Here is a 13,024-nt window from a genome sequence, read left to right on the forward strand (position 1 = left end):
CCTGGTCTCTAATTACATAATTCACATTACAAATATTACAAGTGGGTCTTTGAATAATGCCAATAGGTATTTTAGTGATTTTAGTCAATAATGAACATACATAGCTGAAATAATTTGTTATTAAATCAGGCTAAGATAGTTAATTGAAAGTAAATTATAAACTGCCCAATACTGCCTTGTAATGTTTAGATAATAAAATCCAGTGGAGAATTATGTTTCAAGCTATATAATTCTTCAAGTAGAACATACCATGCCCGAATACTGGAATATTTGTGTTGTTTTTAAACTGAAAGGTGTTATAAACATTTATGCTCTCAGACATAGTTTTGGAACAGAAACCTAGAATCCATTTAGAATGAATAGGTGGGTTCAATATGTAGCAATAAATAAATAATGCATATTATTTCATTATTACCTCTTTGCACCACTAGATAGGTGCACTTTTTTTGTAAATATATTCTTGTGAGTTTAGATTTAAGGGTTCCTAATTCAGGTATAGTAAGGGAAAATATTCATTTGTATTCAGTTAGAGCAGTGGTTCTCAACCTTTTTAATGCCGTGACCCCCCAACCGGTTGTAAGTCGAGGACTACCCAACCGGTCGTAAGTTGAGGACTTTCCCTGCCTGGGAGCGCCGTGCATACGTGGTGCTGCCCCCTGCGCCAGCCGAGGCGTAGCTGGCAAGGGGCAGTGATGGCGCGGGGCGACCACTGGCTGGGTCACCAGCTGGTCCAGCCCAAGGGAGGTAAGGCACCCGTCGGGCCCCATGCACGGCAGCAACCCTCCCTGCGCCCGCCGGCCTCCCACCTCCCATCCTTGGCCCTCTTTTACTTACATTTTTAGTAGCTGCTCAGCAGAGAAAGGTGGAAACTTCCAGACAGCTCACCTTCGCTGCAGACAACTTGCAGCACCGTTGGCAGAATGGGACTTTTGGCGGGCTCAGCAGGGCAGAGACAGCCTGGACGATTCCTATTGGCTTTTGAAAGCCAATAGAATTAGACTCTATTCAAGAGAGTCTATTCTATTGGCTTTCAAAAGCCAATAGAATAAAAGGGAGTAGCACAGCTAAGGAAAAGGGGGAAAAAATGATGGACTGCGTTGTTTGGCGACCCCCGTGAAATGGTCGTTTGACCCCAAATGGGGTCGCAACCCACAGGTTGAGAACCGCTGAGTTAGAACATGAGAACTAGATTATAATTTCTGAAATTAACACATTTCTAGTTTCCATCTTTTCATATTTCTTAAAATAAAGTAATCTCAGTTTGTTTTGGCTTCTCAGTAGTTTTATAATACTAACATGTTAAAATGTTGAATAATAATCTCAAGACTTACAATATGTTCTATTTGTATATTGTTAATCTACAAATATACTATTCCGATCATTGTGCTATGTGGTTGCCCCTCCCAGAGTTATTATTTTAGGCTGCATCAAAAAATACAGTGCCAAAATTAAGAATCATGTTAGATGCTACATAGAACATTGCCTCCAATTCTGGGTCCTCATTTCAGATAATTGAGAAACTAGGACATATCCAGAAAAGATCAATCAAGATGATAACAGGCCTACAAGATAGAACCTATGAGAATCGATGGAAAAAATTCATCCTGGGAAAAAAATTGTGAGGCATGATAGTATTCTTCAAATATGCAAATGACTACCAGTAGAACAGGGTGCAAATTTGTTCAAAATTATTCCACACGACAACAGTAAGCTTGATTTTACAAGGAAGTAAGATTTTGGTTGGACTTCAAAAAATATAACAAGAAGATTTCTTCAACAATGGAACTATCTGCTTTAAAAGATGAGGCACATAAGCAGAAAAGAAATTGCTTCTTGTCAGGATTGTTGAAGCAATAGATACCTGGACTGGGAGTGGGTTGGACTAACTGATCTTCAGTGGTTCTTAAAACTCTTACATGTTTTGATTATAAGTAGGTTTTCTAAGTGAAGGCAAATAATTATTCCATTCTATTATGACTGCTCACACAACATCTTGAAAGCAAAGTCCAGTTCTGGGATCCATGCTTTTAAGACAGACATGTCAAACAGAGGTGGTTTCATGTGGCCCGCAAAGCCATCCTGGAAACGGAATGGCCCCCGCTGCCTTGGCCCAGGCCGTCCGGGAGGGAGCCAATGTACAATTTTGTGGTGGCCATCTATGCTGAAATGCGTTCAGTTTTAGCTCCACAAGGCAGTCTGGAAACAACGAGGAACCAGCCCCTGCTGTGTCGGCCCTGCCCCCTGGGTGCATGCTGGGGAGGTGTTGCCCTTTGTGAGGAATGAAGAAATGCATCATCATCTGGAAGTGGTTCTGGTCCCACCCCCTTCTGCCAGAGACCCTCAGATCTGTTCCACTCCTGCCCAGGCCCCCACAGGTCATTGACGCAAACAAAGTAGAGCTGGCCATGCCCACTCAATAGGCCACACCCACTCCATCCATGCCCACTCAGTAGCCGCACCCACCCTGGCCACACACCCTGCTCCCCCGAGGGCAACCGCAATGCTGATGCGGCCCTCAATGAAATTGAGTTTGACATCCCTGCTTTAAGAGAAAATGAAGCTGGTTCAGAGAGGGGACAAGAAATTAAAGGCATATTAAAAGAGCAGGATTTATTAAACTTGAGAAAAAATAGGTGGTATGATATAACTTAGAACAGTGGTTCTCAACCTTTTTAATGCCGTGACCCCCAACCGGTTGTAAGTCGAGGACTACTCAACTGGTGTAGCACCGTTTGCAGAATGGGATCTTTGGCGGGCTCAGCAGGGCAGAGACAGCCTGGACAATTCCTATTGGCTTTTGAAAGCCAATAGAATTAGACTCTACTCAAGAGAGTCTATTCTATTGGCTTTCAAAAGCCAATAGAATAAAAGGGAGTAGCACAGCTAAGGAAAAGGGGAAAAAATGGTGGACTGCATTGTTTGGCGACCCCCGTGAAATGGTCGTTCGACCCCAAATGGGGTCCTGACCCACAGGTTGAGAACCACTGACTGAGAAGGTCAGGACACACATTTAAGAGTATAGAACACAAAATAATGGAAGCAGAATTTGACAGCATAGGTTAAGAATGAAACCAATTATCCAAAGAGATGACAAGTTCTCTTGGATGTTTTTAGGTGGAGGCTCGAAAACCATCTGCCTGGAATGCTTTAATTTTTATACTGAGCAAATGATTAAAGTGGCGTTTATTTCTTATATCTTGCCTTTATTATTTGTACAAATAAGACTGCAAACATCCAACATACCTTCCTCCTATTTTCCCCATGACCCTCTGTGAGGTGAGTTGGGCTGACAGAGAGTGACTGGTCCAAAGTCACCCAACTGGCATATCAAAGGCGGGACTAGAACCCATAATCTAAATCAGAGGTCCCCAATCTTCTGGGTACCAGTGACCAGTTATGTGGAGAGAGCTTTTTCTGCGAACCGAAGGGGGCATGGTTTCGTGTACTGCCTGCATCTCATGGATGGGGCTTTGCTTGTTTGTGCGGACTGGTTGCTGGCATGCTGTGCCCAGTACCAGTCCACGGACCAGGGTTTGGGGACCCCTGCTCTAAATGACTCCTTCAAACTTTATAATGTGGAGACCTTGGTGTTCTCTGAGCTTCGTGTTTGCTGGCAGACGTTTTAACAAGCAAGCTTAGAGAGTACCAAGAACTCCACAGTTCAACCCTGAGCTACATATATACCCTTCTATTGAAAATAATTCCAATAGAACAGCGCTAATTGCTGGAGTTACGTTTATCTATTCACACTTATCATATTTCTAAACAATCTTCACTAAATTCAATGGGGGAAAAATGAGGCAACAATCCTGGCAATCTGTATGCAGATTATTCATTTCCTCCTCTGGAAAACTGGTTTAATGCAAGATTACTAGAAGGATTGTGGAAGCCTAATTCTACTCCCTCAGCAATTATGTGCAAGATTGTTGGTTTCTTCTTGCTATTGTCAACAGGAAATCAGCAATACTGAGTTTTTCAGAGGAAGCAAGGTTTCTTTCAATAGGCCTATGTAGATTGTTGATTCCTTGCTGCCAATAGCAGCAAATACAGGTGACCGCTTGCCCATCTACTAGTTCATCCAGGTGTGTAATTGGACCTTTTTTTAAAAAAAAAAAAAAAACAGCTCTATGTAACTCGGACATTTTGTTCATAAAAAGTCTGTGCTGAGAACTTTTTAGCATGTTAAAAGTTGTGTGCCTAAAACCTATTATGTTTGCCATCTTTGGGAGAGGGGGGATAACACATATGCATTTGCTGCTTTCAGGTTTTCTAAACCTTTTTGTATCTTTGCCACAGAATGTTATTAGAGCTTTATGCTGGTCTTATTCATATATGAACAGAATCTATGTGGAAGAAGTACAATGGACATTAAATGCTTATTTCATTTATTTTGTAATATAACTTGATGTACCAGTATGAAAAGTTGCCAATATAATTAAAGGAGGCCAATTGTGGAAGTACTTTAACAATCAGAATTATCTGGAGTCATCCTTGTCCTATATAAGAACCACAGACTTTGGCTCCCCTCATTTGAGTGAAATTATTAATATACAGATTTTAGAAAGACATAAGGTCTGGTTCACAAGAAATATCTAAATAGCCCCTTAATATAGTTGTCCATGTCCTTAATGATTATCAGAGTGGAAAAATTACAAATGATTGCTGTAACTCTAAGGCTCCACCAAAGTACAACCAGAGACATAGTCTTGAAATGGAGAAGATTTGAGAAAAAAGTAATCAATTTACACTTTAATTAATTATTTGTGGACATGGAGTGAAGAGTGGGATTAGATAGTCAAGGGTGGCAAATGATATACACATACAAAACGGGTAGAGTTTTCACTGTGACACCAGGTTCACTATCTGGCCAATTTTGACTCCCCCTATAGATATTGATGAACTACCCTGACAAAACTGTTCTAGAAGCATAACATCAGAGAGAAACCTAAAGCAGCACCTAGGGATCTTCAGGCCTCTTATATCTTCACTAAAACCAGTGTTCATGATTTTATCAAAAATATAGATGCTCGTATCCAGACTGTCAAAAGTACTTTGATGGCCCTCTATATTTCTTAAGTATTGTTTTCTCGACTGATGAAACAAAAATAAAATTTTCTAAACTATAATGCACATGTATCGTTATACCAAGGGGAAATCCAGCAGTACATACAGGACCTAGATGATTTCCCATCATTGAAGGAAATATTAAATCTATTTGCTTCAAATAATTCTATACTGTAGGAGAATCTGAATGTCTGCTGAAGCTCAACCGATTCCTGCAGCAAAGCATTAAGCACAAATCCATAAGTGAATAGGTACATAAGAATAAATGCTTTGGAATATTGTCTAGACTGAGCGCCATAGAAATGTTATGGTGTGTCCTGAAATTAGTGTTTCATGCAGGAATATTAAGCTGAAATATTTTTCTGTGGAGAAATGGACCAAAATTCCTACATAACTATGCAAGAAATTATTTACAAACTACAGGAAGCATTTGGTTTCTGTAATTGCAGTTAAATGTGACATAACTAGTATTTAAATCTCTTATGTGTGGATTATCATCTAGATTCTAGAAGAAAATAGTATCACTTATGTCTATTCTGTTGTTTCTTCAAATGAATCATAAGACTTTAAAATAAACAGTGAGGTTATCATATGAAGGTTAGTCAATCTTCATCTGCCTTTGGAAGACAAGACTGAGTATAGAAGTCTTTGGTTTGCAATTATCTAAATAGTCGTTCATTTAGGGAAGGTAGGTGGCTGAATATTTATGGCACTTCTCCAGAACAGTTTTAATACAGTCATATGTTTCCAGGGAATAAAAAATCTCTCTACGAATTAGTCCTTTACTCCTCTTTGGCTATGTGGATGAACATGTGATTGTGGTCAGAGATATCACTCTGGTGTTTGATGGGTATAGTTTTAATCTCTGATTTATATATCAGACTGAGCTGTGCGACTTTATTCCAAAATGAAACTCTGGGAAATAAATATTTAAAAGCAGCATTCACAAATGGAAAAGGTATCAGATATAAATACACACAAAGCAGATTTCTGTGTTGTCCCTAAATTCCACCCAATTACTTAGCTGTCCAATTTTAAAATGCTCAAGTTTTATTAATATATTCCATCTCTTAATTTGGGAATCATATTTCTATTATTGGAATCCATAATCCTCTTTGTAATTTTTAGATAATCCAACATTTTTTTAAAAAAATGGGGAGATTGCCATGAAGATAATAGCAGAAACAATCTGGTCTTTTCTAATTCTGCTATCTAGAGCTATCTGCATAATTTAACATTTTCAATAGAATAGAGTATATCTTTCTCCTTATTTATGATATAAGTATTTGATAGACTTTACCATGAATATAGGCCTCTTTTGGCATTAGCAGTGAATATTATGCTATTTTCTATAATTTAAAATTCCTGACTCAGCCATTTATGTATTGTTGTCATTAGACAGAGAACTCCAACTGCTCTAAAGTAATATTAAACATCATGATATATATTTAAGTACCCTAGAAAATCCAGTAATAGGTACTTAGCCCAGTCTGCCTATGCAATTTCTTCCAGCTGCTGTGAATTATCTGTGGATGATCAGAAGATTAGTTTGAACTGTTTGAAAGAGTATTCAAGTTGATTTGAGATTTATATAGAGAGAATACCAATTCAGACTACTGGTCTATTGGCCTAGACAAGTGTTTTCTAAATTAGCAGAATCACATAGAATAATCCCTGTTATAAGGGATTGCAAGGTATCCACTTCCTAAAGCTAATGAGAACCTAGTTTTCTAGGAAAGGGAATAAAATAAGAAATAAAAAATAAAATAAGAAAACAATTCAATAGAGTTATACTCCCCAATTATTAGCAAATAGTTGTGTAATGGCAGTCAGGATTCTATTTGTGCTGGAGCAGAAACTTGCAAAAGGATTTATTCGAATATACGCCTTCCACAGCACAAATGGGCTCATGACAGCCACCAACAATGCCCTCTTGTTAAGTGCATTTTGTTGCCTCTGAGCCCATTATAGGAGCCAAATATAACACGCCATGGGTTAGTTTTGAATTGTAAAACAAGATCCAGGAACATCCAGTATGTTGACATGTGATCACGTCATCATTCTCTCCCTGTTCTAGCCTTGGATATGAGAAAAAACAGCTGGCAATGTATAGGGAAAACTCTAGGTAACGATGTATCTACTTTGAAACCTTTTCTGTTTTTAGTCTAGAAGGAGGGGGAGCATGACTCTTTAAGCTGAAGATTTTTGAGTTTGCCTATACCAGGGGTAGGCAACCTTGGCTGGCTCAGGAATTCTGGGAGTTGAAGTCCACAAGTCATAAAAGAGCCAAGGTTGCCTACCCTTGGCCTATACCTTGCATGAACTGGAGAATTATTATCCTTTCCACCATATATTCTAGATGTTTGGTGTTAGAAAGAAAGGAATTCGTTCTTGGCTGAAGCTATCACATCCGTTATGGAAGTCTAGATAACCATTAAGTTGCAGCAAAGAGCTAGAGAAAACTCTTGTAATGTTACACAAGGAAACATATGGGCAAACCTTACGCAATAAAAAAAATTGAGTAAAAGGAGAAAAATAGGTGGAACTTAAAGGGAAAAATTGATCAGAATTAGTTGAAAACAGCTATTGTTTTCCTTGATTATAAAGTGCCATCAATGCAGTGATCATAAACTAGGCAGATTCTGGCAAACAGCAGTGGACAGGGCGAGGTGCTGTGCTGTGGGGTCACGAAGAGTCAGACACGGCTTTGTGACTAAACAAAAATTATTTTCCTTTATTTTTTTTTACTAAAGCAATGGCACATAATCCATAGTGCATAGAACAGTCTATTGAAAGAAGGATGAAAACCATTGTAATCAAAGGAAGACACTCTTGGATGGTTGAATTTGCTGAATTTGGCATGCTGCATTCTACACTACATAGCAAGAACGGCGGAAAAGCCTATGTGGTTTCTATAAATTGGCTAATTATAATTTCTTTTACAGTTGATGCCACTCACTTTAATTAGCTTAGTACTTTGCAGGAGGCAGATTTTGTGAGCAGACTTTCCCACTTGCACTGAGGGTTTTCCAAGCTATTTTCTCATCTGCATCTTCATAGTGACTCTGCTCTGCAAAACAGAGGGTTGATGGAGAATAGCAGCAATAGACAATGTGTGTTGGAAATGCATGAAAATGTTGTCATGTATGCTTTATGATGAAGATTTTTATGTTGGTATTAAAGTATTGTAGCTTATAATATCACACAATTAAACTAAGCTGCTTTCAGTGTTTGTATAACATTGAGAAAAGAGGAGGCAACGAGTAACTGTAAGGAGTAACTAAAATATTTTTGTATATTTCTAAATTTCAACAAGCCAATATAAGTTACAGATGAGAAAAATGATGAATGCTCTGATTCTGTTCTCTCTCCCCCCCCCCAGACATTAAACCAGTTTCTTTTTTCTATATTTATATTCAATAGTCTTCAAACGTACTTTGGATTTTGTTATTTCCATGTAAAAGTTCCCTTCTTATATACAATATTCCCAGGGCTTTTTTTTGGGTCACAGAACGCCCGGAATGGAGTTCCGGCACCTTTTTTGGATGGAACCTTGTAGGGTAGGCAAAGCGGGTTGTATGACATGTGTGAGTTCCGGCATCTTTTTTTTTCTTTTTTTTTTTTTTACAAAACAAGCACTGAATATTCCCATAATAAACCAGCACAATCTAGCAGAAATAAGCAACTTTCTAAGTTAGTGCTCACTTAAAAGAAAGAAAAAGAGCTCTTGAGGTCTTGAAGGAGTCTCTCTCTCTCTCCTTCTCTCTCTGTGTGTGGGTGTTCAGTTGTCTAGTGGTGGCAAAAGAGGGCAAGGCAGAAACACTTTTTGGCAGCTTTTAGAGGTACAAAATAAACACCCCAATTCTACACTTTGAAGAAAAGAAACCAATCAGAAATCATGGCACAAAAATCAATGGTTTTGCCACCAAATTTTGGTTGTGCGAAGTAGGGGGAACTAGAGGACCAATAAAACAGCTGCTGGAAAACCTGTCCTGGCTCTAGTGGCAAAAATCAGTCATATGGTTTTCTACCATTCTAAGGCAGAAAATATACAAAGTATAGACTAACCTGTAAAGCAGGCTAATTTAAAAATGAAACAATGAAAAACTCATAAACTCTCTTCCAAACCCAGGAAGACCCAGAATGTTAGCCTTGCTTAACAGCCCCACTTTGCACCTTACCCTTACACTGCATCACAAAAGTCTTAATTCTACTTCAATCACTTTTTAAAGATTTGCATATCCAATTTCCCAGAACAGCAGAATTTTCTTAGACCCACAGCCACCATAGCCAGATGTAGGCAAGCTTATGCTGTGGGGCTATTATTCAAAACCTGTCAGGCTAAGACGGAAGTTTATATTTCAGTTAACTAGGCTGGATCATAAAGAGACCAAATTATCATGGACATTCTGTGGGGAGCATCTAAACAGTTTTCATTTCAAAGGGAATCATGTAATCCTCTCTAAACAGATTCCTGTAATCTGATTTCTTTATTTGTTTTTCAAAGTAAATAAATAAATAAATCACAATTGTTGGCATTCTGTTAATCTGATGGAGAACTGATTTAACATGCTGCTTGCTTGCATATCAATGGTTAAATGAGCTGGCGTGATTGTGCTTGCCTCAACAAAATCACCGCAGTGAGAAAAAGAAAGCACTGAATGGGTGGAGATGAGCAGCCCTCGTCAGAAAAGAGCTATGCATTCTGGCTGGTGCAGTCCAGAGTAAGCTGCTGCAATGACAGCCTGAAAGTGCAGCAGCCTCTGGATTCTGCATTGAAACTGAAAGCCAGCCTTCCATTGCACAGAGAACTGTTATTACTGCTACTATTGTTGTGCTTATTCGTTTCTGCACAAAAGAGACTGCTCCTCGAAATATGGCCAGTAGCAATGCATCCAGTTTACAGGATGCCCAGAGCAGGCGTTGCAAAATTCTATCTTATATGTTCTATCAGGCTGTCCGAGATCACAAGCCTGTGTGGTTGCTAGAGGACATGAGGACTATGGAGTATTTCTACTGGGAAGAGAGTGCTAATATGAGGACATATTCTCCTTCAGAAGCTTTGCTGTATGCTGTGGTGCACAATCATCTGCCTTATGCCCAGTATCTTCTGTCTCATTTTCCGGAGGAGGCTCTCAAAGTTCCTGGAGAGCATTTTTGCTATTGCCCATCCTCTGCTCCTCATTTAGCAATGGCTGTAACCTATGACAGGAGGGATATTCTGGGGCTGATCATCAGCATCGCACACAAGCTGCCTAGCCTGAACTCTTACATCAATAGGACCGGCTGTTTTCATCTTGAAGATGGCAAGACCCCTCTGCATCTCGCCTGTGAGCTCCTGAGATCAGAGACTGTTCTCATCTTGCTAGGAAATGGAGCTTCTCCTAGGATAGAAGACAACAAAGGACTCACTCCACTGGATGTCATCCTGGAACAGATGTGGGATTCCAAAGTCAATGTGGCTCCCAAAAAACTCTGCCTTGACTACCTCTTGCTCTTCATGCCTAGCCCTCGCTTTAAGCTGCAGAAGGTCTTGCGGGAACATCCTGAACCCTGGGCAGTGCTGCTTGGAGAAGACAAGTTCAACAGCCTGGTGGGGAACACACCTGCATCTTTATACCTGCAAGCTATGCAAACCATCCTCCAGATTCTCCCACCCTCTCATTTCCCTAAAAGCATCCAGGAACTACCTATACCTCAGGCACTAAAGCCCCTGCCTTGCATGGGCAAACAGCACCTGGCAAAAAATGGGGTAAACAATTTTTCCTGATCTACTCTTTTTTTTTCAGGATTAAAATCAAAGATAAGTGATCAGGTAGGATTTTCAATGATGTGAGAGATATAATTTTATTTATGCTAAATAAAACTAGTTTGAGGTCAGTCATAAGGATTGCTGCCTGTGAAATTTTGAAGTTTAGACATGTATTTATCCCTGGTACCACTGAAAATCCTACTAATATGATTTGTGAAATGCTATTGCTGTTATTCTTGTTAGTGTTTCAATGGATTACAAGCATTGAACTTTTGAAAGAAAAAAAATCTATTTTGTGTTATGCATGTGAAAGATTAAAATTACCTGAGCTGTTTCCCTTTTATGTTTTACCTATTGAAATCTGGGTAGTACCATAATGCCAATTGCTAATACCTAGATAAATTATCCCGGTTTTTAAAAAGCAGAGTAGCCATTGGGCATTATGTGGACTTGGACTCCTGTATGATACGCTGGTGCTGTGATTTAATTCTCCTGTGGGAGGATTCTAGGTTTTGTGTCTCCCCCCCCCCATGTCGTTTCCCCCAAGGAACATGTGGGACTGAGCCAAAGACTCGTCTATTGCCTTATAAACCAGCAGTTATCATTTTAACCAGGAAAAGAGTAGTCCTCAATCTGCAGTGATAAGGAATCCCTTTGCTGCAGGTTACTATTGTAATCCTAATGAAATCTTGGGCTGTTAAATAAAAATTGTTTGGAATCTTTATTTTGGAAAGGCTGAGAGGGTTTAGGAGCACATAGAGTCAGAATGTCTGTTGGAAGCTGAGTGCTGTGGAAGGCCCACTGTGGTTCATCAGGAGTGGAAATTGCAAGTCACAGTGATTTCTTTTCCACTATAGATGTCCCCTTCAGGAGCCAGGCTATGTTTGGTTGCTTCATTACATTAAAGCAATGCATAACCCAACTCTGTTTTGTTTTGTTTTTTGTGGCAGTGGGGGAGGGGATGATCATATATAGTTCTCTGCTAGTCAATTTAAATTGTTCAACCTGCAGGAGAATGCAAGAGATTTGCTTGAATCTTTATGCTATGTTGTGCTCTAGCCGTGCTAAATCAAGGAATGCTTAGCAAGTGAAGCCTTGGGAATGATCATCTGGCGGGCTTTATTAAAATGAAAAATGTTTCACTAGCATATTTGCCTAAATATCTTGCTTCCCTCTCTATGGCATTCTCATTCCAGTTTATTGCTTTTTTCACTGAGGTGCCATAGTTAAGAAGTGTCCTTCATGATGTTCTATACTATCAGTATGCATTAGTTTTGTAAGTATGAGCCTGGAACAGTGTTTCTCAACCTCAGCAAATTTAAGATGGGTGGATTATAACTTTCAGACTTTCTCCAACCCTAACTTTGGCTAGGGAATTCTACAAGTTGAAGTCCACCCATCTGAAAGTTGCTGATGCTAGAACAATCCTGGCTTGCTGACATGATTTATATCTTTCCAAAGAATTATAACTTTTTAAAACTAGTGAGATGTTCACATTTTAGATTGGCCACATGTCCTTTTTTGCAGAAGTCTGTCCTTTTAAAAAGCCCCCCCCCCCCAAATAGACTTCTTAAGTTATCTCAGTTCCAGATCCATTTAAAAGAGAAAAAAACAGAGGGCTGATCTAAAAACTATCCATTCTATTAGGCATACTTTCCCATTGATATTTTGATTACCAAGATGATATTCTACTGCTTGCCAATAGTTGCTCTCTCTCTCTCTCTCTCTCTCTCTCTCTCTCTCTCTCTCTCTCTCTCTCTCTCACACACACACACACACACACACACAGAGAGAGAGAGAGAGACAGAGAGAGAGAGACAGAGAGAGAGAGAGCAACTATTGGCAAGCAGTAGAATGTTTTAAATGTATTAGCATTAGCATCTTGGTAATCAAAATATCAATGGGAAAGTATGCCTAAAATATATATTTCTAAGAAATGTTTACCGTCCACCTGCTAAAGGAACATAAATAACTTTTTAAAAAGTTATTAACCACTATTTTCTTTTGCACAATATTTTCATAACATCCCATGGTCTTCCCTAGTACATCAAGATTCTCAAGGTTGACTTGGAGTTTCCAGCTTTAATTTAAAGATTTTTTTTTCCTCAAAGCCACTATAGCATAGAGACTTAAAGTGTCAGCCAACCACACCCTCCCACCCATACATGCAAATACATGTTAGAATAAAACAATGTAAAGTTACAGGTA

The 13,024-nt window shown here is 39.2% G+C and overlaps 1 protein-coding gene across 1 annotated transcript; it reads left to right on the forward strand.

Moving 5' to 3' along the window:
* The first annotated feature begins 9,794 nt into the window (after window positions 1-9,794).
* Window positions 9,795-12,360, forward strand: LOC120309355 (ankyrin repeat domain-containing protein 9-like). The gene has a single exon (XM_039346508.1). The coding sequence runs from the start codon at window positions 9,941-9,943 to the stop codon at window positions 10,832-10,834; it is 894 nt and encodes a 297-aa protein (XP_039202442.1). The 5' UTR covers window positions 9,795-9,940; the 3' UTR covers window positions 10,835-12,360.
* Window positions 12,361-13,024: the final 664 nt, after the last annotated feature.

The sequence above is a fragment of the Crotalus tigris genome, unplaced genomic scaffold (assembly GCF_016545835.1).
Source record: "Crotalus tigris isolate CLP2741 ecotype Arizona unplaced genomic scaffold, ASM1654583v1 scf7180000018001.1161693, whole genome shotgun sequence".
Lineage (NCBI taxonomy): Eukaryota > Metazoa > Chordata > Lepidosauria > Squamata > Viperidae > Crotalus > Crotalus tigris.

Bases quoted from the DNA above. Each gene is read 5' to 3' on its own strand.
- LOC120309355 (XM_039346508.1), top strand. From the start codon at position 9,941: ATGGCCAGTAGCAATGCATCCAGTTTACAGGATGCCCAGAGCAGGCGT.